The following is a 27,502-nucleotide window of genomic DNA, read 5'->3' on the forward strand; positions in this document are numbered from 1 at the left end:
CATATGCTTTACCTGAAGGATCTCTGCCATAATAGCTTGCAGTGTCATCTTCAAATCCTTCCTATCTGCTAACATGTGTGGAGTGGGCAGTTCAGGCTCTACTAGTCTGACTCCGTGAGTGGGTGAATTTGCAAAATCTAGCATGGTGGGTTTGATGCCAGATATTTCTGCTTAATGTTCATAACATCACCAGTAAGTTTGAAGTGGAGACTTGAAAAACGAATTTAATCTGAGCTGGTTGTCCAATTTGTAATGATCATAACAGCCAGAAGCCAGGAAAACCACCAAATGTAGGCCAGAGAAGATCTGATTTGTCCAGATTTGTGGAAGCTCCAGCATTAAACTACAATCTTGGATAATACTCTTTAGTGCTCCTCCCTTACAGGTTTCTTGATGCATCCTGTGAAGCCACTGTTATTTTTCATCTACAAATTGGCTATAGAAATAATGTTGCAATGTCTGTAGTTCTCAATAAAGAATGGAAAATGTATCGCATAAACATCATCTGTTCATTATTCCCATGTTTCGTGCCTCCTTGTTTATCTAATTTGTTGTTTCTGAATACATTTTATGTGTAGCTGCAAGATTCCAAGAGATGAGAAGCACGACTCCATATCTTCAGTTTACCAATACATAGAATCTATATAATAAAACCGTAGGCGGCGCATGCGCATTCTTATCGGCGTGCTTCCATGATCCGTATGTCCGTGGCCGCCAAGAGTGCAGCATGCCCCGCGCTTACTACGGCCCCACGTGCAGCTGAGTTCGGCACGGCGGTTTCCCCAGATAGGGGAAGTCGAATAACTCACTCCCGACGTGCAGCTGAGTTCGGCACGGCGGTTTCCCCAAATAGGGGAAGTCGAAAAACTCACTCCCGGCTCTCCTCGGCACGGCAGTTTCCCCAGATAGGGGAAGCCGAACAGCTCACTCCCGCCTCATGGTCCTGCCGCCGCTCCTGTTCACAGCGGCCTGTAGGACCAACGACTCCCCCCCCCCATCCTCCCGCAACAGCCGCTACCGCTCATGTTCAAAGCGGCCTGCTGAGGTTCGCGGCCGGCTGTAGCGAACCTCTCAGGCCGCTCTCCACATGGTAGCACGTTCCCTCTGACGCGATTGCATCAGAGGGAACATGCTACCGAGTTGGAGAGCGGCCTGCGAGGTTCGTTACAGCCAGCCGCGAACCTCAGCAGGCCGCTTTGAACAGGAGCGGTTGCGGGAAGGGGGGGGGGGAGTTTTAACAGGATTAGAATTTTAACAGGAGGAGTCGCCGAAAAAAACCTTCAGCAGCAGCAGGCCAGCACGCGGGAAGGGAAGGGGGAGGGGCCGAACGGAGCAGGGCAGCTCACGGTAAGAGAAGGGAATGGGGGTGGGGGAAAATGCTTCTACTACTCAGCAGGGACCTGGAGGGGAAGGGAAATACCGCTGCTGCTTATGCAAAGGAAAGTGGTGGTGGGGGAAGAGAAGGGAATGGGGGGTGGGTGGGGGGGAAATGCTGCTACTACTTCACAGGGATCTGGAGGGGAAGGGAAATACTGCTGCTGCTTCTGCAAAGGAAAGTGGGGTGGGCGGGGGGGGGGGAGACACAGAAAGAAATACAGACAGACAAAGGAGGCTAGGGAGAGAGACAGACAAAAAGAAAGACAGACAGGGGACCAAAGAGAGACAGAAAGAAAGACAGACAGACAGACAAAGGGTGCCAGGGAGAGAGAGAGAAAAATTGCAGGAGGGAGAGAGACAGAAAGAAAGGAAGAAAGAGACAGGAGCAGGGAGAGAGACATAAATAAAGAAAGACAGCCAGCCATATATTCTAGCACCCGTTAATGTAATGGGCTTAAATACTAGTACAGTATAAACACGTTAAACTTCTTTCCTGGATGCATATTTTGCATACAGAAACAAATTAAGCCAGCAGTCAGAGAACCTGTACAAGTTACATCAATGCACAGGTATTCTGAGCATGGATGGCAAAGAGAATCATGTAATTTTCACCATCTCAAGGTATATAATCTTGTGAATGTATCTATAATCATATGAGTTGGACTAAGGCTCTGGATGCCTTCCTTCACCTTTGTGCCATTTCCCATAGGAATATTAGTTTATGTTTAATGATACTAAAAATAAAATAGATACAGTGTGAAACATGCATGATTGTAATCCAAGTAGAATAAATTTAATTTTTTTCTTAGATGGCCAAGAACAGAAATAATGTTTTGAACTGAAGAACAGAAATAATGTTTTGAACTGACAGCATAGTATACTGCACAGACAAAAATAGCAATACAGCTAAACACAAGTCAAATGATCTGATTTACTAAGCTTTCCCCCCTCCCCCACTAGACACAGTACAAATGCATGGGAAGGAAGCTTTGGAGACAAGTACATAGGGTCTTTAAGGGACAGGAAGAGATAGTAGATGACACTGATAGGTAGACAAGATGGAAAAACAAAGGCAAAAACTGCAGTGGTGATGTACAAGATACCAAGAGGGGCATATTCGGAAGGAGCGTCTAAGTCCGTTTTCGTCTAAGTCGCAAGTCGTCCAAAGTAAAAAAACAGCCTAAGATACATTTTCGAAAAATACGTCCAAAATTTTTTTTCTTTCGAAAATCGTCTAATTATACGTCCTGCCGATCTGATTGTTTTTAAGGTTCACTGACTTCCTGTGTGAAATGGTGTGGTGTCTGTGTTTGTCCACTTTTCAAGGTAATATGAGTATAGAAATGAAACAAAAAGCAAATGAAAAGGTAATATATTTTTTATTGGACTAACTCAGTGCATTTTATAATGAGATTTTGAAGGTAGATAACCCTTTATCTTCAGATAAGAAATAAGCAAATATTGACAAATATCAGTATACTAGTCTTTAAGCCCATTACATTAACGGGTGCTAGAACATATGTGTGTGTGTCTGTCTTTCTTTCTTTCTCTCTCTTTCTTTCTGCCTTTCTTTTTCCTTGGCTGTCCATCACCACCCCTTGCCTGCTCCCCCTGTCCATTTTCCCTTCCTTTTACCTCCACTGTGTCCACCACCACCCCTTCACTGCTCTCCTTATGTAGCAGCAGCCCTTCTCCCTTTGTTTTACCTCCCCCCTGTCCAGCAGCACCTCTTTCCTTCTCCCCCTGTCCAACATTAGTCCTCCGTTCCTTTTTCTTCACCTCTCCTGTCCATCAGCATCTCTTTCCTTCTCCCCCTGTCCAGCAGTAGGCATCCCTTCCTTTTTTATTCCCCCTCCTCCTTCTTATCCCTATGATATTCTTACCTTGCTCTGCCCCTGATCAGAGGTTCCCGACAGCCGCCCAGTTGCACCCATTGGAAAAGTTCCCACTGCCGCATCCCGCACCCCTCCTGACGCGGCTCCCGCTGTCCTTTCTGTCTGTCTCTGTCCCTGGCCCCCTTTGCCTGTCCGTCTTTCTGTGTATCTCCCTGCCCCTGTGTCTTTCTTCTTTTCTTCTGTCTCCCTTCCTCCCTCTGTCTGTCTATCCAAAGCAGCATTCCATCCCCCTCCATTTCCCTCCCCCCACACCAGTTCTCTGTGGACCTGCCCCTGTGTCTTTCTTATTTTCTTTGTGTTTCCCTTCCTCTCTCTGTCTGTCCAAAGCAGCATTCCCTCCCCCTTCATTTCCCTCCCCCCCCCACCAGTTCCCTGTGCAGCAGCATTAGCATTTCCTCTACCCCCCCCCCCTTTCCCTTCCCGCGGTCCGGACTACAAAGGTGGTGATTCCAGCAGCGCTTGCATCAGTCTCCACACGCTGCTTCGGGCCCTTCTACTGCCCTGATTTACTCTGGCACGTCCCTGATGACATAGAAACATAGAAACATAGACATCATCAGAGATGCGGCAGAGCAAATCAGGGCAGTAGAAGGGCCCGAAGCAGCATGTGAAGACTGATGCACACGCTGCTGGAATCGCCATTCGGGCCCGTGGGAAGAGAAGGGGGTGGGCGGCAAAGGAGGAACGGAGATCGTCGTCTGGCTGCGGTCCGGCTTGTGGAGGCGATAGGCTGGTGACGTAATAGTGCGCATGCGCACTCCTTCGGCCACAGACCTACACGCACGGAACACACAAATAGGAGTGCGCATGCGCGGCTAGCTCTTTATTATATTAGATATAAGGAAAAACATGAAAGCATTTCAATGATAGTTTCACAGGAAGAGGGAGGCGTGGGTGGTTAAGTAGGAGACAGAGAGATGACCAATCAGTTAAATTTCTTTGTAGTGTGAAAGAAATCCCACGACAAGATGGTCATTTTGAGCCAATCAGGGTCTTAGGCCCCTCCCACTGCATCCCAAGATGCATTCGGAGGGGAAAGGTCCATCATTCTGAAAAGGTGACCCTATCAGCAGGAGGGAATGGGCTTCCCTCCTGCTGATTTTTCATCAGAAGGTACAGGAGATGTCAGGGGGTGGGAGGGATGTAGGGCTTGGAGAACAGCGGCTCTCTGTGGAGGGGGCTTGGGGGGATTGGTGGGTGTGAGGGAGAGAGAGAGGAATCACAGTTCTCTCTGCCAGTTCAGCATTCCCCTGCTGCGATCAGCTGATGGGAAGCCATTCTGACAAGGTAAATGCTAGCTGCTTGGACATCTGAAAAGCTGGCTTTTGGGTGTTTAACATATGGATGACTGTATATTTGAAAATGGCTAAAAAGACAGGCAAATTAAGTGCCATTTAAAAAAAAAAAAAAAAAAAAGATACATGTTTGGCAGCTTTGAAAATGAACCATTTTTTTCTATTGGGTTTGTGGACGCCTTTCCCAAAACGTCCAACCTCAGACTTAGACGTTCTATTGAAAATGCCTTTCATTGTATTTATGTTTATATTTGGTCTTTTTACTACTGTTAAGCTGTTAACAAAATTGTAAGTTTTTATGTTGAATTATACCTGCTGTACACTGCCTTAGGTGAATCTCATAAAGGTGGTTAATAAATCCCAATCAATCAATTTAAGTGATAGCAATTTCCTGCTGGAAAAGGGGATAGAGGGGTATAGATAGAGGATTACTGCACAGGTCCTGGACCTGTTGGGCCGCCGCGTGAGCAGACTGCTGGGCACGATGGACCTCAGGTCTGACCCAGCGGAGGCATTTCTTATGTTCTTAAACTAACATAGTGGTTGCTGCTGCTGAATAAGTCCCTGTATTTCTTGATTACTTTAGAGTTGTGATTGTGGGTGTTGGTTTTTACTAATTGTAACTGTACTGTTTCATTCATTTATTCAATTTTCTATACTGTTCTCCCAGGGGAGCTCAGAATTTATTCAGGTACTCAAGCAGACATGTTGCATTATGATTTTACTATTATTTTGATTACACTTCTCTCTCTGTATTCACGGTTTCAGTACTCGCGATTTCACTTATTCGCGATTTTTGGCTTGCTGGCTCCTCTCCCCAAATTACATCATCCCAGCGTGCCGGTACAAAGGTTGGCACTATTTTCCCTGGTGCAGCTAGAAAATTGCCACCAGCACACGCTAATCCCTTAAGTCTCTCCCATCAAGGTATTGTAACAATATAAAAGAAAACGCTTTAAGCACAAAATCTACAGGATAAGGCTCCACCCCACTCCCTTACCAAAAAAAAACAAAAAACAACCCCCAGAAGGAACACGATCACCCCTTCCCCCCTCTCATATTATTTTTTACCTACCTTCCCTTTTCTCCCTGATCCTTTGCTATCATTGCATCTCGGAGGTCCACATAGGGTGCCAGAGTGAGGCTTCAAGATGACGATTACACATGCTCTGAAGAGCGTTGAAAATTGAGCACCTTCTAGAGCCGGACATGAGCTTTTCTGTGCTGTTAGTGAGTGTGAGGAGAATTTGGTTGGCGTTGTGCAGTGCAATGCCTCGGGAAATCATCACCCTGCAGCTGAGACAGTGTGGCAACCAGAGTAAGTTTCTGCATAGGGGGTAGAAAGGTGTGGGTTCACAGCCCTACGCGGTTGTAGTAAGAAGACACACTCTCAGGCTTATTTGCGATTTCATTATTTTCATGATGGTTGTTCCAAAAAAAAAATGTGAATAACATAAAAAGTTATTGCGGTTTTTCTGTATTCGTGGGTCTATTAATCCCCTATCACTGCAAATACGGAGGGAGAAGTGTATAAATCACACCCGTAGTATTTTATTAAATAGGCAGTGCAGGAGTATATTTGATTGTCACTATCTCCCATTGCTTCCAGTGCCCACTTATGAAATTAGATTTATAAGTACAGTTATTGCTCATATTAGTGATATTGCCAACAAATATAAGAAATAAACTTTTTTTGTGTATGTTATAGGTTATCAGGATTACTAATGTAAAATCCAGATTGTTAAAATCTGTCTTTCCTACTGATGCGCCTTCCTTTCTACTGATGCGTCTTCCTATCTTCATTAATGCTACAAAGGTAAATAACTTTATGTTCTAATTCAAAGTGTTATAAATGCTATGGGGCTCATAATTGAAATGGAAATACGTCTAAAAATCGGCCTAAATCGGCACTTAGACGATCAATGAGACAGGTTGTCCAAGTGCCGATAATCGAATCGGGTTTTAGATGTATTTAAAAACGACCCAGGCCTTCACAGTGCTGCTGAACGACCAGAGCTAAAAGGGGCGTGTCAGGACGGGACGTGGGATGTCCTAAACTTAGTCGTACTGCATGTATAACCGAAAATTTTACAACACTGCCTAGACGGAACCTGGACGTTGTGACTTAGGCCTTCTAAAACCAGGTCTGAGTCACAAGAAGGTATCCAAAGTGACTAGATAAGCACTGCAGACACAAGTACAGACTCCCACAAACTGCCCCAGTGATCACTGACTCCCCCCACCCCCCAAAAAAAAATCATAATAACAACTTTACATATCTGCCTCCAGAACATCAGTACCTAACAGCCTGGCATAGGAAAGCCTAGTAGAGCTACACAGAGGTGGCTTAAGTGGTCTTGGGGGTGGGTTAGTGAACCATGGAGAGGAGGACCCAGGGCCATAAGCCATTGTAATCACTGCATTCATGGTGAAAAATGTGCACCCCCTAACCCTTTTGTACTGCCATATAAGTGGCTCCTGCAGCCATAAGGGCTATTGGAGTGGTAGGTGGGTTGTTTTGGGGGGCTCACCATGACCTATAATGGAGCTGTAGTGAGATGTTTATGTGGGACCCTTTTTGTGATGTTCACAGCAGTGCCCTGTAACGTACCCCACTACTCTGGTACCATGTCTGGGTGTCCAGTCCATCACTTTTCTGGCCCCTCCCATGCCCTAAAGGGCTTTTTCTAGGCATTTGTGACTTGGATAAATTTTTGGACGAAAATGGGGTATAAAGATGGATGACTTAGTGGTCTGGGCAATCAGACAGCTGGACATACAGTTGGACAATTTTCAGAAAAAAAAATGTTGGACGTATTTTTCAAAAATGGACCTTTTCCTGTGTCTGACTTTGGGCGACTTGCGACCTAGGCCCAAAACGGACTTAGACGTTTCTTTTGATTATTCCCCTCCACATATCTAGCTTATACTTTAACCATAGGATCATGGATTTCTGCTATTTTTTGTGAAAATGCATAGGTGAAAATGCATTTCTGATTTTATGGGTACGAAAAGTGAAAAATCTATATCGGTTTGCGTGGAAGAATAATGCATAGCTTGTAATGGCAGTGGGGTGAATTTCCCTAGATTTATGACAAATGAATTAGACCATACCTATGCTATGCTTTTAAATTTCCCATAGGTTGCTAGATTTGGTCATGTTAAGATTGTAATTATCCTTAGTTCAAAGAAGTTTGAACATGATTATAAAAATGAAGTCAGTCTTCAGCAACTTGTAGGGTGTAGCTTCTTTACTCTTTCCAGAAATATTGGGACTAGGGGAGCATGCAATAAAGCTACTAAATAGTACATAACCCCCCCCCCCCCCCAAGAAAATGTTTCTTCACTCAATATGTAATTAAACTCTGGAATTCATTGCCAGAGAATGTGGTAAAAGCAGTTAGCTTACCAGTGTTTTAAAAAGATTTGGATACATTTCTAAAAGAAAAATCTGTAAGCCATTATTAAGATGGTCTTGAGAAAATCCATTGCTTATTTCTAGGATAAGCAGCATAAAATCTGTTTTAAACTTTTGGGATTTTGCCAAGTCCTTGTGAACTGGATTGGCCACTGATGGAAACAGGATACTGGGCTTGATAGCCCTTCAGTCCATCCCTGCATGGCAATGCTTATGTTATGTTCTTACGTTAATGGCACAGGGTGTGTAACTCGCTGTTGTAAAGAGCTGCAGTTTTACAGTTGCTCTAGTTTCTAAACCTGTATATTTTAAGTGGAATACAGTGGTACCTTTGGTTTACGAGCATAATTCATTCCAGAAGCATGTTCGTAAAGCAAAATACTCTTATATCAAAGCGAGTTTCCCCATAGGAACTAAGGGAAACTCGCTTGATTCATTCCTACCCACCCCCATCCCCCGAGGCCATCGGCGCTGCTCTATCCCCCCCCCATGAGAACCGGCATTGCTCCCCCCCGAAGGCCCCCCCCGCGTGATCCGGCACCCTCCCCCTGCTGCGGTCCGGCACAGACCCACCCAAACAGGCTTCTTACCTCCATCTCGGCCTCGGCACCGGCATGTCCTGTGCGTTGGTGCCGGTGCCCGAAGATCAGCCTCCTCTTCTTTGCTGGGCCTTGAGCATCTGCGCATGCTCAAGGCCTGCGAGTTCACGCTCTCTCCGAGATTCTCGGCGATCTCGGGGGGAGCGTGAACTCGCCGGCCTTGAGCATGCGCAGATTCTCAAGGCCCAGCAAAGAAGAGGAGGCCAATCTTCGGGCACCGGCATCAACGCACAGAACATGCCGGTGCCGGTGCCGAGGCCGAGATAGAAGTAAGAAGCCTGTTCGGGTGGGACTGGCGGGGTGCCGGATCGTGGCGGGGGGAGGGTGCCGAATCGCGGGGGGGGGGGGAGGATGCCGGATCGCGGGGTGTGCTGCTCGCAAATCGAGGCACGCTCGGTTTCCGAGGCGCCGATTTTGCGAATGTTTTGCTCGTCTTGCAAAACACTCGCAAACCGGTGCACTCATAAACCGAGGTACCACTGTATATAAAATGTAAATAAAGATAACAAATCTCATTGCTTAGATACTTGACTTGTAGAAGAATGAATTATGTTTGGTTTTGCATTGTGATATTGAGAGTAGTTTTTTTTATTTATGGGTAACCAACACCTAATTTTGAAATCCAGCAGAATCTGGGGCTTTTTCTGTGAGATGGTATGATGAGAGCTTGTACTACTTTGACTGGTGAAGCCCCTCCAGTGTCCTGAGAGCTTGGCATAGAATTATTATACAACTTCTACAACATCACAGTACAAAATGCCATCTTTTTTCAATGAAAGAGGTATGAATTCCAATAAAGAAATGTTATCATATTAAGTGATCCTTTTACAAAGTTGTGTTAGGCACTAGTGTGCATCTAACGTAGCAAAAAAAAAATAAAAAAAAATGGAGTACCATGGGATATGCTCAGGCATCCTGCAATAACATTGAAATCTGCACTTGCTAAAAAATGTTTCTAAGTTTTTTTGGAGGGTTTGTCAGGGGCAGAAGTGGGTGTTCCTGTGCTAACTAGTTAGCACATCTACATTATTGTGCGCTAACTGGTTGGTGTACGGATACCGCGTTAGCCCTTACCACCTACAAATTAGGTGATGGTAAGTGCTCATGAGGCAATTTGAAAAAAAACCAAAAAGGCTATGCACTAATGCAGGGGTCTCAAAGTCCTTCCTTGAGGGCCGCAATCCAGTCAGGTTTTCAGGATTTCCCCCAATGCATATGCACGAGATCTATGTGCATGCACTGCTTTCAATGCATATTCATTGGGGAAATCCTGAAAACCCGACTGGATTGCAGCCCTCAAGAAGGGACTTTGAGATCCCTGCACTAATGGCAACATTAGTGCATGGCCATTAATGCAAAAAAGAGCAAAAAAGGCATTTTAATGGCTGTGGTAAAAATGGGCTTAGCATGTGAGCACACTAAGGCCTCTTTTTACTGCAGCTTAGTAAAAGGAACCCCTAAGTTAAGATGAATAACTAATGCGTTTTTTTGTATTTATGTGTTTTGTAACTTCCTAGGACAAAGCCTACAAATTCTAAAATATTTATATATTTGTTACATTGAAGACACACACATGCTTTCATTTGCAGATAGTTTTATTCTCAGCTTAAAATCACACATACCTAATGCGGAGGGAATGGGATTATTAAAGTATGTGTCAGGCTCTAGCTCTTTGTATTAGCTAGTATGGGATTATTTTGTAAAGGATTAGTGCATGTATAAAAGGCTACTTAGATAGTTATCCCATACATAAAGGTATTTCTCCAAAGAGAAGTAGGACAGTGGTATTCTTACATCTGGGTGATGTCATCCTGACAAAGCCTGGTGTGAATGCTAGCCAGTGTTCTATAACTTTAAGAGGCCTTTGACAGTGGCCTCACTGCATATGCATAGATGCTTTCGTGCCCAACGTGCTAGTGTGGCACCCCCCATCTTGTTTTTTCTGTGGAGTTAGGATGTTTTGTTGATCTCCTCAGCGCCTTTTCTTGTGATTTTGTGCCTTCCCTTGTGAGTATTTTTCTTTGTTTCCTCATACAATTGTATTTTCTTTCCTCCCTCCCTTGTATCTTTTTTTTTTTTTTTTTTTTTGATGGTTTTGGCACTTTTCTTAATTTTTTCATTGGTCTTGAAGCCCTCTTAAGCCAGAGCACTGAGCTCAATATGAGAAACCCCTAATGGGCTTAACATTCAGCCTTTTGATTTAGTTGCTTTTTGACATGCCCCAGAAGACTTCCAGTGGCTTCAAAAGATATACCAAGATATACCAGATTGTATATCAAACTGCGCCATATTGGTTTCAGTTTCTCTGGGAGGTATATAAACCTCCCAGAGCATTGCATTCTGAGGGGAGAATGAAACTGTTAGCAATGACAGCTGACAATGTAAGATATGTGGCAACTCAACTTCAAATGTTTTCTATTGCTGGAATGCCATATTGGAATAAGCTTACTAGCCAACTAAGATTATGCGCAGATCATTATAGCTTTAAGAAGATGCTGAAAACTAAGCTGTTTGTAGACGCATACTTTTGATTTGTCTTTACTGTCATTATTTGGGTATTTTGGTAACATGTCATCAAATATGTCATTGAAGAATTTGTAGGTCTTATTTCCTATATGCTTTGATATTGTTTTTAAGAGTAATCTGTACTGTTATTTGTTTTTGCTTTATGTATGTTTACATGGAAACCGCTGTGACTCCAGGCAGTATACAAAGTTTTTAAAATAAATCGATAAATAAATACCCAAAGTAATTGGGTGATATGTAGCACTGACCCACACAGTTGATATAGCACTACACAATTGGTGCTTGGGGCCTCATCATGACCCATCTTCTTTGTAAACAAACACAGAAGGCCTGTCGGGCCCACCAGTGAGAACTTTATGGATCCTCAAAGTCCAGTCTATCGACATTGGCAAGGAGGACTATAATTCTCACACATCAAAATCAAACTGACATACAAATGCAAACCCCCCCCTTTCCTTGCTACCATTCTCCTTACCATCATGTACTCTTTCATCCCAGTCATATCAGGTCAAGGGAAATATGGCAACCTGAGACAACATCTCCACACCAGACCACCCACAAACAGACTCCGCTACCTTGTGCTAGTCCCCCTTTTTCCCCCAACACCCAACCAAAAAGCCTCATGAATTCGAAATCATTAAACCAAGAAATTATCAGATCGGGATGGTGCAGAGAAATTATAGCAGGGGGGACTTTTCTTGAAAAGCCTTTGGGCGAAACATGTCGAAATGACAGGTCTCTTCCTGATATGAACAATCAAACAAAAAAGATAAGTTTTTAGCCTTTTACATATAGCTATTTAATGAAGTTGGTTTAGCATAAAGCACTGAGCACTTTGGAAAAATTGATAAAAAATAAAATTAACGGGTCTAATGAGGAGACCAATGTCATACAAGTATTTGTAGCCATTGAAAACACTTGGCTAATACTGACACTTCTGAAGACCTTAGAATAAATAAAAAAAGAAAGGAAAAATTATTTTATGATACTGGTTTGTGTCTGAACCTATAAATCTATTGGCATAGTCCTTTGGTTTTTTTTGCTGTGTGTCTTGTCTATCTTTCTTGATTAGACTGTAAGCTGCAAGGAGCAGGGCCATCTCTTATATTTCTGTAAATGCTGCTTACACACAACATTGGAAAACATTAGAGCCACCAATTTTCAAAATAATTGTCAAAATAGATTTGTTTACATTATAAAGATGAAAACATTGACAGTCTATTGAAATAATTGGTATAACGTTGAAAGAGAGGGATGGAATTTTGTCTCTAAGTTATTAGCAGGTTTTATGTTTAATTAAAGAATAGCTAATATTTAGAATATGGGAAAGTGTTGTAAGAGGGAGAGAAGAGACCTATTGGTGAATAAGAATTTTGTTACTGTATGTTAAAGTTATAAATTTATATAAATATTTAAATATAAAAAAGAGTTATGTGTATTTTGTAGCGTTATATAGATCACAGTAATGATTATAATTTATCAAGATGTCTTTCCTAGTGGGAAAAAGTTTTATTGTAATTCAGACAATTGTTTTTACAATTTAAGATGCAGCCTCTTTGTGTGGGGTTCATACAAGATCTGTTCAAAAAGTTCCAGGACTGATTTTATAAAAATTTATTAAGCAATCTTACAAATCTTACAACTTATTCCATTGGGTCCCCTTCAAAGTACTCCCGTTCCCTACATATACACTTTTCCCAGCGTTGTTTCCACTTCTGGAAACAGTCCTTAAACACATCTTCAGGAATCGCCAAAAGTTGCTGTGTCAAATTTTGCTTTATGTCTTCAATGGTGTCAAATCGCTTTCCTTGAAGCGTGGATTTAAGTTTAGGAAATAAGAAGAAATCAGCAGAGGCCAAGTCAGGAGAGTAAAGTCGCTGGGGAAGAAATATTGCGTTTTTTTCGCAAAATTCACAAATTTTGATGGCAGCATGAGTGAGCACATTGTCTTGATGCAAGAACCATGACTGCTCTCTACAAAGTTTGGGCCGCTTCCTCCTGATTCTCTCATGGAGTCGTTGCAACACTTTCAGATAGTAATTGGTTGACAGTTTGTCCTTATGTCATAAATTCATAGTGAACAATGCCGCGACTGTCAAAAAACCAGTTAACATTACTTTGATGGTCGACAGAACTTGCCACGCTTTTTGTGGTCTTGGAGATGTTTTGATTCTCCATTGAGATGATTGAGCTTTGGTTTCCATGTCATAACCATAGACCCATGTCTCATCACTAGCTATCACTTTATCAAGAAATGTTTCATCTTCATTTGCCTGCTCAAGAAGATTCTGCCAGATCATGACATGGTTGTTCTTCTGGTCATCGATCAACTGTGGAACAAACTTTGCCACAACACGAGACATCCCCAACTTCTCAGAATGTTGTGGCATGAACCAATGGAGATGTTGCATTCCTCTGCCAATTCTCTAATAGTTAATAATTGATTAGTATGCACAAGAACCCTCATTTGATCAACATGATCATCATTAGTTGACATTGATGGTCTTCCAGTTTGCGAATCATCTTCCACTGATTCACGATCACTTTTGAAGCATGAATATCATTCAAAATACCTTCCACGTCTTATGACATGTTCCCCATAAGCTACTTTCAATACTTCATAAGTTTCTGTAGTGGTCTTACCCAATTTGTAGCAGTGCTCATTGAGGTCACACATAATGAAAAATAGCCGATCAAGAAAACACACTTTCACAAAAACTGTTGTAGCTTGTAGACAAAAGTAGAAATCAACAATTGGGAAAAAAGGAGGTTACTCGTGAGGTTTCAAGCTACTCAACGCCATCTAGCACATCTCCAAAAACTTCCCATTGGTGCACAATTCAAACTGTCCTAGAACTTTTTGAACAGACCTTGTACTTGTATATGGCAGCTTCTTTCTTTGTTCCTTCCTTTGCTGGTTTATGACCTACTTAGAATATTTTCCATTTATATATAATAAAATGTTCTGCTATTTATTATCCTATTTTTGTTTGTTTTAAACAATGTCGTTGAAGAAGATCAAGGATCTCCTGATATCACAGATTCAGCTGTCCAATGCCGGCCATTGAGTAGAACAAAGCTGAAAAAGAATGGCATAATAACAGCAAATATTACTGGAACAAAATATGATATTGGTAAGGATTTTTACCTTTGAAGTCACTTTTGCTATTGTTAATAGATTTGCACTGAAAATTGGAATAATGAAGGTTTTGAGAAGAACAGATGACATAATTTTATAGTAGTTTAGATTTTTATTTATTTTTTAAATTTATTTAATAGAATTTGTTAACCTCCTCAGGGAGGGGCCTTAAGTGTCTGGGCCAATCAGGGTCTTAGGCCCCTCCCCAGTGCATTCTGGGATGCATTGGAAGTGGCCTAAGACTCTGAATAGCTATATCTCTTAGGCCACTGAATATCAGGGAGCAACCCTAATGGTCCAGTTGTATTATTCCATAATGAAACACCTGCCACTGAAATTGCAGATGTTATTGTGTTTGCGTAGTGTACATGTAATAACTCATTTGCTGCCAATCGCAATGCTCTCTCTGATCTTAAAGATCTGCCAGGAATATAAACACACATTATAAAGGCCCAACAAACATCCCTGTGGAGAAAAGGGCAATAAAATTTGTAACAATTGTGATAAACATCCCACGACCTTCCTCCAGTAAGGCTGTAGGATAGGACAGTCCCACCAAATATGCAAAAAAGTCCCCGAAGCCAACCCACATCTCCAACACAATACTCGACGCTGGGGTTTGGCGGCAGCCAAGTGCTTGATTGCTGCTCATTGGAAGCAGGAACTGGCACCTACTCAATTGGATTGGACTTTAAAGCTTCAGTTTATTTATCACATGGAACTGTCTATTGCTAAGCGTCATGGTTACTATTATACTTATACACGGACTTGGACGCGAATACTTGAAAAAATCGAATCTTTGTTTTAAGCTTCTTTCTGGGGGGGGGGGATTGTGGATGGGGGGACTCTCCTGCAGAACCAACAGGGAGTCCCTCTTTGCTTGAGGTAGTGCTGGGGGGTGGGGGGGACATAGTGGAGTTCGGGTTACTGCTTTCTATTGGGGGATTGTTGGTATGGTTGGGAGCACTTTCTGCTGATTGTATTGATGGGGGAGCATTATGAGACTTATAGATCTATTGTTGTGGTTTTGTATGCTTGTTTGCAACTCTGTTGTCTCTGCTATGCAATTTCTGGTGTGTATATTTTATACCCAAAATCTTTCAATAAACATTTATTGATAAAAAAAAAAAGATCTGCATGGTTGATGTATGGTAATCTTGCCACTTGTGTCAAATACCAAGGGATCTTATAATGAATGACTTTAAAGATCAATACTAGTTACCAGTTCAGTTTAGAATCTAGAAGAGGATCCTTATGCTCATGCACAAAATTATACTCGAAGGTATTCCTTCTTATCTTTCCTTCCTTACTATTGCACATAATTTACAGAGAGCATTACGAATAAGAGAGCAAAGAATAAGAACCGCTTCCCTGAAGTAACCTCCCCCTGATTGTTCTTCCTTTTACCTCCCTTTTTTTCTTTTTTTTTAATCGATGTATTTTTTTAATCCTCTGACCCCCCAGTTCTCCTGTGTGTCAGTAAGTATCTCAGTCTCATCTACCCCACTCTTATATCTTCTTCTTTCTTTTTTTTTATTGTCTTTTAAACTAGTATTGTAAACTGTCTAGGTATACTTTAATAGACTGTATAAACACCAAATCTAAAATATGGCTGCCACAGTGTGTCATTTTTTGTACTATCTGAGAAAAAGAGCATGCTTCAAACATTTGAGCCAAATCATAGTTCTGATTGTTCACAATCCTAACCCACTCGTTTAGGCTGCCTTAATCCCACTACTGATGCTGGTTCTATGATGCACTTGTGATCTTCTTTTAATCAGGCCAGTATAGAAACATAGAAACATAGAAAAATGACGGCAGATAAGGGCCATAGCCCATCAGGTCTGCCCACCCAAGTCTACTTTCCTAGAGATCCCACTCCTAATGACCGATCTCCTTAACTTAACCCTCTAAGGCAGTGATGGCTAACCTTTTTGAGCCCGAGTGCCCAAACTGCCGCACAAAACCAAAGAATTTCCTCAAAGTGCCAGCACGTCAATTAAACCTTAATAACAAGATTTTAGTATCTAAAAACTCTTTATAAAGTTGCCTGAACTATGTAACATCATTTTTAAAGGTTGGAATCTTTGTATTGTCAGAGAATCAATTTGATTCACAATCCTTTGGTTTTCATTTCAATTTATTGGCAATTTATAATGTTTTAACGATTTCATTCAATTTAATGAATTTAGGAAGAATTTGATTCAGTTACACAATATATTTTAAATGTATTATTCACATAACATTTCAAATGTATCCTGAGTAAAAAAAAAGATAAACTTCTTAAAACTGTTAACTGTGTCAAGACTCGGTGTGCATTCCCAAAGAGTCTATACATGTTTTTTTGTAAAATTTACAATCAAATTAGAAAATAGTTAAATCATTACATTTCTAATAATATGATGTAAAGAAAACAAAAGAGCTTTCAATTAAACCAACCGTTTTTATTGGAAATTCCAGATTGGAATACAACAGGGCCATGTAAAGTCCCTTTTTTAAATAACATCTTTAAATAATATTTAAATAACTTAGAAAGTGTCTTAACTGTAAACTGAAAACACTGCTTCATGTAAACATATGCATTGGGCATGCTCTGAAAAAAATTAATGTGATTTTTGTTGTTGCATGCATGCTGATAACTTGTCAATCCTTGGCTCATAGTGCGTTAATTTCAGAGCAACACATGCAGCACTCATGTCATCCGTTCATCTGTTTCTAGCATCAGATTTTATATGATTCAAAGCCGAAAACAGCTGCTCACAAGCATAGGATGACCCAAACAAAGTAAGAAGAGCAATCCCAAGTGCTTTCATGGACTTAAAATTGTCTGGCAGAGAATTCCACGCTTTTAGGATTTCATTTTCAGAACTGCTAGCAGTGATTTCATTTGTCACCCTTTCACACTCAATACGTTCAAGAGCCGCACGCAGGTCATTGAATTTACTTTTCCAGATAGAGCTTTCTTGAAATTCCAGTAGCTTCATTTCCAAATTTTGAATATCCAACCACTGTAAGCAGGAAAGATCAAGATCTTCAAATGTGGACTTTTCTGGGGAAGTTATAAATGAAAGGGTTGTCTCCATCTTACGGAACTGAGAAAATCTTTTACTAAAATTCTCCTTTGCTTCGGCTACAATGGTGGAATATGCTTTGTGGATTTCCTGGTGTTTTTTATGACTGTCCACAAATGTTGTAGAATTATCCAAATGTATTTTTAGGTTGGGAAAATATTTTAGCTGTCCACTCTCAAGGTCTTTTTCAAAAACATGCAATTTTCTCTCAAAAGCTTTGATGTCACTAAACATGCTTTCTGCTGTTTTTCCCATGCCTTGTAATTTTTGTTTAGTACATTAAAGTGGTTAGTAAAATCTGTAAAGAACATGAGGTTGTGTGGTTTTGCAGCATTTACAGACTTGGAGCAATGGTATGATTGTTTCACTTTTGTCCATTTGCCATTTAAAGACTACTTGCTATCCAAAGACTTCTAAGACTCCTGATGCAGGCCGGATGGCCGAAACGTGATCATGTCGAGTCATTGAGTTGCTTTGGATGTACGATTTTGTTTTGGATTAATAAAGACCATTGGATTTATCAGATGAGTTGAAAGACACTGTTTTTGTGCACCATCTTGATTGGACATTTCCACTTTGCCCTTGCTTCTACAGCAGGGGTGCCCACACTTTTTGGGCTTGCGAGCTACTTTTAAAATGACCAAGTCAAAATGATCTACCAACAATAAAATTTTTAAAAAAACCCACAAAGCACACTGTATGCAGAGAAAATGTTAATTATCATTTATATTCCATGGGTTTTCAAAGAGGTCAAGTCAGACGATTCTATGCAATGTCACTTCAGGAACAACTATACAAAAATAGACAAATATACCCCCTCCCTTTTTACTAAATCGCAATAGCAGTTTTTAGAGCAGGGAGATGCACTGAATGCCCTGTGCTGCTCTCGATGCTCATAGGCTCCCTGCGCTAAAAACCGCTATTGCAGATATAAATTCTCTAAACAGACACATTTTGATCACTAAACTGAAAATAAAATCATTTTTCCTATCTTTTTGTCTGGTGATTTCATGAGTCTCTGTTTGCACTTCCTTCTTCTGACTATAAATCCAATATTTTTTCTTTCTGCCCCTTCCCTTTTCTTTCTGTCTCTTTCTTTCTCTCTCCCCCCGCCCCCCCAAGCCATCGCGCCAATTTCTCCACTTCCCCGATTCTTTCCCTACCCCCTAAGCCACCATGCCGATTTCTCCCTGCTTCCATGAGCCAGGCCAGGAATGTACAAGCGCCGGACTCACAAGACTTCACCTCTGATGTCAATTCTAACGACGGAGAGGAAGTTCCAAGCCAGCCAGGCAGCGATTGGCTGGCCCAGAACTTCCTCTCTGACGTCAGAATTGACGTCGGAAGTGAAGTCTTGTGAGTCCGGCGCTTCTACGCGCCTGGCCTGGCTCAGGGAGGCAGGAAGAAAAAGATTGCCAAGGCAACGCGATCGAATCACATTGCCTTTGCGATCTACTGGCCGATTGCACTCGACCATTTGGGCACCCCTGCTGTTATGGTATCCTATCCTGACCTGAGGAAAGGGGTTTAGTCCCCAAAAAACTGCCTTATTTCTATTTCCTATTTATAAACTTTAACCAATAGATACAATACTACTTGATTCTACGTAAAGCAACAAAACAATTTTTCTACCTTTTGTCGTTTTTGCTTTAATCATCTTGTCTTCACTCTTCTTTCTAGCCAGCATCTGTCCGCTCTGTCTTCCATACAGCATCAGCCCCTTCCATCCACTGTCTGCCCTCTCCCCGTTCCATATGGCATCTTCCCTCTTTTTATGCTCCTTCAATAAACTGTCTATCCTGTGCCCCTTCTCTTCTCCTTTGTACATGATTGATTTCAGCTCTGCCACCTCTCCATTTTTCTCTCTTTGTCACCATCCCGTCCCCTATGCTCTGGCATCTCTCTCTTCTCCTTTCTTTCCTTCGCACCCCATAGTCTGGTATCTTCCCTTCCCTGATTCTCTAGCATCTCACTCCTTTCCTTTTCTTCCATCTCTCCCTCCCCCTCCATGCTCTGTCTTCTCCTCCTTCCTTTCCCCCTTCCTTTTCCCTTGGTCTGGCATACTTTCCTCCTTCCCTCCATGCCCTGGCATCTATTCCTCCCTCCCTTCCCTCCAATCCCTGGCATTTCATTCCATTCCCTCCCTCATCTTCTTTCTCCCTCCAGTTGGGTGCAGCAAGTCTCTCCCCCTCTGCTCCCTTTCCTCCTTCTGTCACCCATGACCTGGCGTCATGAACTTCTTCAGGCAGCAGCATTCACAATTTGCTGCTGTTGCCAGCTTCGGGCCTTCTTCTCTGTCGGGTCCTGCCTTCATGGAAACAGAAGTAGGCAGGACCCGGCGGAGAGGAAGGCCTGAAGCTGGCAACAGCAGTGAATTGTAAATGCTGACGCTAGCCGAAGAAGTTCATGACGCCAGGTCGAACACCCGGGGCAGACTGCTACTCTCCCCCCCACGACCCTCCTAACTCTCCCTCCCTCCCATCACGAGACTCTAAACAGCACTGCTCTACTCTAAGCAGGCTGTTTCAGGACTTTCTCCTGCTGTGATTCCCTCTGGCACGTCACTGATGAGGGAAGGAGGGAGAGATAGGAGGGTCGGATCGGGTTGGGGTTCGCCCGGGATGATGATGAGGCTGCTGCTGCTGCCAGCGAATCCAGCAAGGGTGAGGCCCCAAAGCACAGCACTGGCAGGCCCCCCTGACTATTTCGGGCCCTAGGCCTGTGCCTACAGGGCCTATCCTTTAATCTGGCCCTGCTTCCCCCCCCATATGCCCTGACATCTCTCTCTTCCACTCCATGGTATGGTATTTCCCTCCGTCCCATGGTCTTTGCATCTCTTTCCTCCTTTTCCTGATCTTCCTTCTTCCTCCTTCCCTCTCTCTCCCCAATTGGGTACAGCAGTATTTCTCTTCCCCCTCCCCCCACTGAGTACAGCAGTATCATCAGCATTTCTCTTCCCCCCCCCAATTGGGTACAGCAGAAGCAGCATTTCTCTTCCCTCTCCCCCCTAATTGGGTGCAGCAGCATTACTCCTCCCATTCCCCCCCCCCCGTCTCACACACCCGGCAGATTCGCTACAGACAAAGGCAAGTTGCAAGTTTCCCTTGGTCGCTGACCTATCTCCCAAAGGGCAGCGACAAAGGGAAGTTTACAACTTGCTGCTCTTGCTTACTTCGGGCCTTTCTCGTTGCCGGGTCCTGCCTTCACGGAAACAGAAAGTAGGCAGGACCCGGCAGCGAGAAAGGCCCGAAGTAAGCAAGAGCAAGTAAGCTTCCCTCCGTGGCTGGCCTATCTCCCATATGCTCTGGGGCTCTAATGGTCTGTGCCGGCTTCTCTTCTCTACCCCCTCCCCCCCACACACGTAACTTCCGGTTTCGGAGGGAAGCCGGGTTCGAGTCGCTTGCTGGGGGTTTTTTTTGTTTAAAGTCCGGCGGATTTTTCGGCGGCTCTTCAGGCTGCGAATTAAGCAGTGGCGGCAGCAGGATTCGGCAGATGACAGCCGGGCGGGCATCTAAATTTGCTGGGCGTTGCGCCCGGCTGAAAAGCGCTGGGGAGAACACTGGGGAGCCCGGGCCCCCTGTCAGCTCCGGGCCCCTGAATGCAGGACTGATGGCGGCCTTGATGCCCTGATGGCAGCCTTGTCGGTCGGGTTACCAAGGTGGCAAGGGGGCCCCTTCTGGTGACTCAGACAGGCCGTGACCTGTTCGGGCCGCCGCGGGAGCGGACTGCCAGGCAGGATGGACCTATGGTCTGACCCGGCGGAGGCACTGCTTATGTTCTTATGTTAGCGCCACAAAAGTAAGGGGACCTGGCCGGCTATGCTGCACACGGGGCGGGGCGGGGCGGACCGCCCCTCTCCCTTGGTAGCCACGAGGCTACTCCTCCTTACCTACCCTGCCTGCAGTACAGAGCCGAACGGAAGTCTTCCCGACGTCAGCCCTCCCTCCCTCCGATGTCAGCGCTGACGTCGGGAAGACTTCCGTTCGGCTCTGTGCTGCAAGCAGAGCAGGTAGGGAAAAAAGCCGCGCGACTTAGTACATCCAGCCCCGTTCCCGTGCAGCTCTCTATTGCGGACCTTCCCGCGTGCCAGCTGCAAGGCCTTCGCGTGCCATAGGTTCGCCATCGCTGCTCTAAGGGATCCCACATGGGCATCTCATTTGCTCTTAAAATCTGGCATGCTGTTGGCCTCGATTACCTGCACCGGGAGCTCATTCCAAGGATCAACCACTCTCTCGGTGAAGAAATACTTCCTGGTGTCACCATGAAATTTCCCGCCCCTGAGTTTGAGCGGATGCCATCTTGTGGCCGAGGGTCCCTTGAGAAAGAGAATCTCCTCTTCCATCTCGATAAGGCCAGTGATATGTTTAAACGTCTCGATCATGTCTCCTCTCTCCCAAAGTTCTTCGAGAGAGTAGAGCTGCAAATTCTTCAGCCTCTTTTCGTACGAGAGATCCTTGAGCCCCGAGACCATTCTGGTGGCCATCCGTTGAACCGACTCTACTCAGCACATCTTTATGGTAATGTGGCCGCCAGAATTGCACACAGTATTCCAAATGAGGTCTCACCATGGTTCTGTACAATGGCATTATGACTTTAGGTTTCTGGCTGACGAAACTTCTGCGGATGCAACCTAACATCTGCCTTGCCTTTGATGAAGCCTTCTCCACTTGATCGGCAGTTTTCATGTCTGCACTGATGATCACTCCCAAGTCTCGTTCTGTTGAAGTCCTAGCTAAGGTCTCACCATTCAAGGTGTAGATTCTGCACGGGTTTCTGCTGCCGAGGTGCATGACCTTGCATTTCTTAGCATTGAAGCCCAGCTGCCAGGTCAAGGACCAGTGCTCCAACAAATGCAGGTCCTGTGTCATACTATTGGGCAAATTGCCATTGCTCACTATATTACATAGTTTGGCGTCGTCAGCGAATAATGTTATTTTACCTTGAAGCCCCTGGGTTAGGTCCCCAATGAATATGTTGAAAAGGAGCGGGCCCAAGACTGAACCCTGCGGTACTCCACTGGTAACCTCCAAAGTTTTAGAGAGGGTACCGTTAACTACCACCCTCTTAAGACTACCACTCAGCCAGTCAGTGACCCATGCAGATAGTGTTTCTCCTAAACCCATCGATTTCATCTTGCTCAACAGCCTGCGATGTAGGACGCTATCAAAAGCTTTACTGAAGTCTAGGTACACGACGTCCAGGGATTCTCCCAAGTCCAGCTTCCTTGTTACCCTGTCAAAGAAGCTGATGAGATTGGATTGGCAGGACCTACCCTTGGTGAATCCATGTTGACTGGGATCCCGTAGATTCTCCTCATACAGGATTGCGTCTAATTTATGTTTGATTAGTGTTTCCATGAGTTTACATACAATTGATGTGAGACTCACCGGCCTGTAATTTGCAGCCTCTGCCCTGCAACCCTTTTTGTGCAGTGGAACAACGTTAGCCGTTTTCCAGTCCAAGGGGACTGAATAACTGCTTGTGTTTTAGATTCTGTCCCCTTACTTATCTTGATTCAGAATCTCAATTCATGGACTAATTCCTTTATCAGTGATACTTATCAACACGTGTCTGGCTCAAGGAGAGGTTCTTCCCTTGTAAAACCAATACTAAAAAAAGGCAACTGTTGCTCAAAGTATTATCATATCGCTAACCTTCCCTACATCTAAGTATGTTACCATGGCTACTTCACAACAATGATAGACCAACTTCTAGTAAAATTCCTATGGAATAACAAGCAACCCCGAATTGCTCTTCACAAGCTTAAATTACCAAAGGAAAAAAAGGAGGAGTAAATATCCCATGTTTTTATAGCTACCATTTTGCTTTTCTTATGACTCAAGGTGCATATTGGATACTACCAGACAATATTCTTGCAAGGCCTACCTGGTAAAGACCGCATTATATGGTAAGGACAAAATGAAACATATTGTTGGTATCTACTTAATGAAAAAAAAGAGAAGGAAATGATAATATTGTCATCAACGAAAACTGCCCTTGATTCTTTGGATGCACGTGCTAAGATCAAATGATCCAATACGGAGTTAACTCCTATATGGAGTAATTCATCTTTTAAAATACAGAACACATTCATAGCTTTGAAGATATGGCAGGAAGCGCACATATGGAACATCAGACATATAATGGATGCCAATAAATGGACTACTTTTACTACACTGAAGGATCAAGCTAACATACCCAGTACTCATTACTACCAATGGCTACAACTTCTTCACTGTGTATCTACAGTATATCCAAATCCTAAGATTATAGAGAAAACTCCTGATCTGCTCAACAACACCATAAAAATAGTCAAATCCCGGGGCATGACATCAAACTAGTACAAAATGCTTCAGTTATCTAAAAATACAACCTTGCAAACGGAGCAAAAATGGAAAGAAGAACTTGACATTAATCTAGATGAAACTACATGGTCTGTGGTATGGTTTACAATGTTCAAATCTATCCAGTCCACTTCAACATTACAATCTATATTCTTCCTATTTCATAGGGTGCAATGGACACCTTACAGATTAGCAAAATTCCAAAAAGATCTAAGCTCTCTTTGCTGGTGTTGCCAACAAAAAGATGGTACCTTACCTCATATGTTATTTCTCTGTGATCATCAACAAGATTACTGGGATAAAATTTGGGATACATTCAGTAAACATTACTGAACCATTTCACATTAGAATTCTTATAGCAAGTCATTTTAGTCTGGCTGATAAGCTTACTGAATACCAGATCAAACTGCTTAATATATTGTTATACTTAGCAGTAAAGAACATCTTTCATAACTGGAAAGACTTTACGAAAATAGACTTTAACACTTGGTGGAACACAATCTGTCTTACTAACAAATATGAACTTGTATTTGCTGAAAAACATAAAAATGTATCTAATTACAACAAAATTTGGAAACCTGTACAACTGTATTGTGAAACAACCTCTTGACATTTATTTAGATTGTGAGAATCTACAGTACACCTAATATTTCTGCCTCTTAGAATGTACTTGATAAGTAAAGTGATGCAGTTTGAAAAGTTGCTTTATCATATTATACAAAAAGGGTCTGGGGGGTCATGCCTTTCTTCATGCACTCCTTACCTACACATCATTTGTCATAATTGTGTATATTCTCAACTATGTTCCTGATTATATGTATATGATAATTTGATGTGGTTATTTCTCTGTTTTTCTATTTCACAAATAAAATATTTTGAACTGGAATATAAACAACTGGTTTAAAACAATCTAGGAAATCCAGTAAAAAAGATGCAAAATCACTGTGGTATTCATTTTTTGTTTTGCAGGATAGATTAAAGAAAGGCACTGTTTTAAGACAGGGAATGTGATTGTAATGCAGAAGTCACATATCCATTCATAAGCAGAAGAATTCTAGCATATTAGTACAATAAATAAAAGCTGGGAATCTAGCTATACTGCTGCCTTAATGAATGTCATGTCTTGCCATTATATTTCTATAGTTCGTAAAGTTATTGAGCAGATGGCTTTTGTGAAGATTCGAGATGAAGATGAAACAGCCAACCTTATCTGGAGTGATTCAGCTGTACAGCATGAAAAGATTACAGAACTCAGGAACTATCAGGTAGTCCAGAACTCTGTATTCTTACCCTGTCAGTCTAAACTTCTGATCTTGCACTGTTTAAGGTGACATTGAATCAGCATTTTTCACTGTTAGGTGTATGAAGAGCAGTTCTATAAGCTGGCACCTAGAAGTACATGCCACTTATGTACATCAAAGGTGCCATTAATGGGTAGTTAATGAGGTAACAGCTAAGAGGGGGAGAAGGCAAACTTTTACTGTACCTTGATTTACCACAAGAGTTGGTAACTTGTGGTATAACTGTCCCACAGGTTGCTGACTCCTGTGGTAAATGAAAAACAATGCATGCAAGCCACCTCACAAGCAGCATTATTTCAGTGGCTTGGGAGCATCAGACCTCAAAGCTGCAGCCCAGTGCTCCAGTGTTGAAGTCTAAAGGGGCTGATGCTATTCTCTCCTCCTGATCACATTCCCTCACCTTCTAAATGGCCCCTAACTATCTTAGTGGGCCTATCAGCCCTATACCTAGTATTCCAGTGGTCTCTGGGCAGGAGCAATCCTCAGTTCCTACTGTCTTGCAGGTGCCATCTCCAAAATGGTGTTCTTAGCAGTAGTATCACACTACTCCCACTAAGGATCATATTTCCTTATATGGAAACATAAACCCTAACGCTAGTAATATGAGATCACCACTAGGGGAGCCATTTTGGAGATGGTGCTGGTAGGACAGGAGTGTCTGGGCACTGCTCCTGCCCAAAGATCACTGGACCACTAGGTACACAGCTGGTAGGCCCATTAAGATGGTGGGGGGCCATTTAGGGGATGAGGGAATATGATTGGGGGAGAGAACAGCACCAGCCCTTTTAGGCTTCAGCTTGGGAACATCGGGCCATGGCTTTGAGGCTTAATGCTCCTGATTTGATAAAATAACCCCAGCAAGAGTGCACTATGAGAGTAATGAGCTGGAAGGTGACAGCGAGATTATAACAAAGGGGATAGACCTTGAAACAGTGCTTCAGCGAAACATGAGTCACATCAGTTGTTGAATCCCCCGCCTGACTTTGATTTATTAATTTAAAAAGATAAGTATGAAATGAATGAAAAAATGTTATGAAAAAGTTATGAAAGGAATTATGAGAGCCAATGATGAGCTGATGTCTGTGATCCTGTTGGTGAAGAATTTTTGACCGGTATGGTGGGCATTGCTGAGATCTCGATAGAAGAAAATAAATTAAATGTGTATAATTAAATATATGAAGTAGTGAATATTATTTAGTGGTTTGTGGAAAATGACACTGTTTTAAAGTTCTCTTTTTGGTTAAGCCTATTTGAGTGCAAATCTACCAATATGGCATAGTAAATTAATAACTATAACAATAAATGTAGATGAAGGGTCTTATAGTCACTAGACACTATAGGATTCACAATTAAGCCACCATGTAAATTTTGTCATTGCACAGCAAGTTTTTTCTTCCCCTGAAGCAGCCGTTTTTCAATGGTGAAACGAGGTTCCTTGTCGTTGGGAGCTTTTTGGGAGCCAGGAAATAGTGAATAGAAGGATTTGAATTGTCTACAACTTCTGGTGCTTCCAGATAAATGATCTGTTTGTGCACATTGGTGGCTGTCGTTTTTCACTAATCCTAAAATGGAGGGTTTTTTTTGCCTATGATAAGAATGGGCAGTCTTGTTTTACCTATGGTAAACTGCTACTGATAGTTTTACTTGAGGCTTTTGTGAGTCCTATAGTGTCTAGTGATGTCCTGTGAGACACCCTAGCATCCTTCTAGCTTTCGCCATCATCTTTTCAACCTGTTTGGTTGCCTTAAGATCATCACATACAATCACACCCAAGTCCTGCTCTTTTGTTGTGCACATAAGTTCTTCACCTCCTAAACTGTACCATTCCCTTGGGTTTTTGCAGCCCAAATGTATGACCTTGCATTTCTAAGCATTAAATTTTAGCTGCCAAATTAGACCATTTTTAAATCTTCACTAGGTCTTACACACACGCCATCTGGGGTATCCACTCTTGCAGATTTTGGTATCATCCGCAAAGAGGCAAATCTTACCTGACAGACCTTCAGCAATATCGTTTATAAAAATGTTAAAAAGAACAGGCCCAAGAACATAATCTTAAGGCACACCACTGGTAACATCCCTTTCCTCAGAGCGATCTCCATTGATCACTAGTAGTCTCTGTCGCCTTCCACTCAACCAGTTCCTGACCCAGCCCATCACTTTGGTACCCATCCCAAGAGCACTCAGTTTATTTATTAGACATCTGTGTGAAAAACTATCAAAGGCTTGCTAAAATCTAAATACACTCATCTAGTGCACTCCCTCTATTCAATTTTCTGGTCACCCAGTCAAAGAAATTGATCAGATTTGCCTGACAAGACCTACCTCTAGTGAATCCATCTTGCCTCAGGTCCTGTAATCCACCAGATTTCAGAAACGTGACCATTCTCTGTTTTAAATGTGTTTCTATTAATTTTCTTGCCACAGAAATCGGACTTATCAGCCTATGTCAACTGCCAGGGAGGTGCCAGGAGCAACTCTCTGGCTTAGGAGGCCCACCTTCTCTTTCTGTGGGCAGATCACCACCTGCAAGTGCT

The 27,502-nt window shown here is 42.8% G+C and overlaps 1 protein-coding gene across 5 annotated transcripts in view; it reads left to right on the top strand.

Annotated features, from left to right (window-relative positions):
- Positions 1-27,502, top strand: part of TTLL7 (tubulin tyrosine ligase like 7) — a 262,594-nt gene that overhangs the window by 14,751 nt on the left and 220,341 nt on the right. For 3 of the 5 annotated variants that reach the window (XM_033916626.1, XM_033916630.1, XM_033916631.1), the window contains exons 2-5: positions 6,276-6,383; positions 9,211-9,365; positions 14,125-14,244; positions 24,808-24,929. In XM_033916626.1, the coding sequence (XP_033772517.1) occupies positions 9,341-9,365; positions 14,125-14,244; positions 24,808-24,929 (267 nt within the window). In that variant the 5' untranslated portion in view covers positions 6,276-6,383; positions 9,211-9,340. The remainder of the gene's footprint in view (positions 1-6,275; positions 6,384-9,210; positions 9,366-14,124; positions 14,245-24,807; positions 24,930-27,502) is intronic. The other 2 variants (XM_033916629.1, XM_033916627.1) reach the window with 2 other exon arrangements.

The sequence above is a fragment of the Geotrypetes seraphini genome, chromosome 12 (genome assembly GCF_902459505.1).
Source record: "Geotrypetes seraphini chromosome 12, aGeoSer1.1, whole genome shotgun sequence".
Lineage (NCBI taxonomy): Eukaryota > Metazoa > Chordata > Amphibia > Gymnophiona > Dermophiidae > Geotrypetes > Geotrypetes seraphini.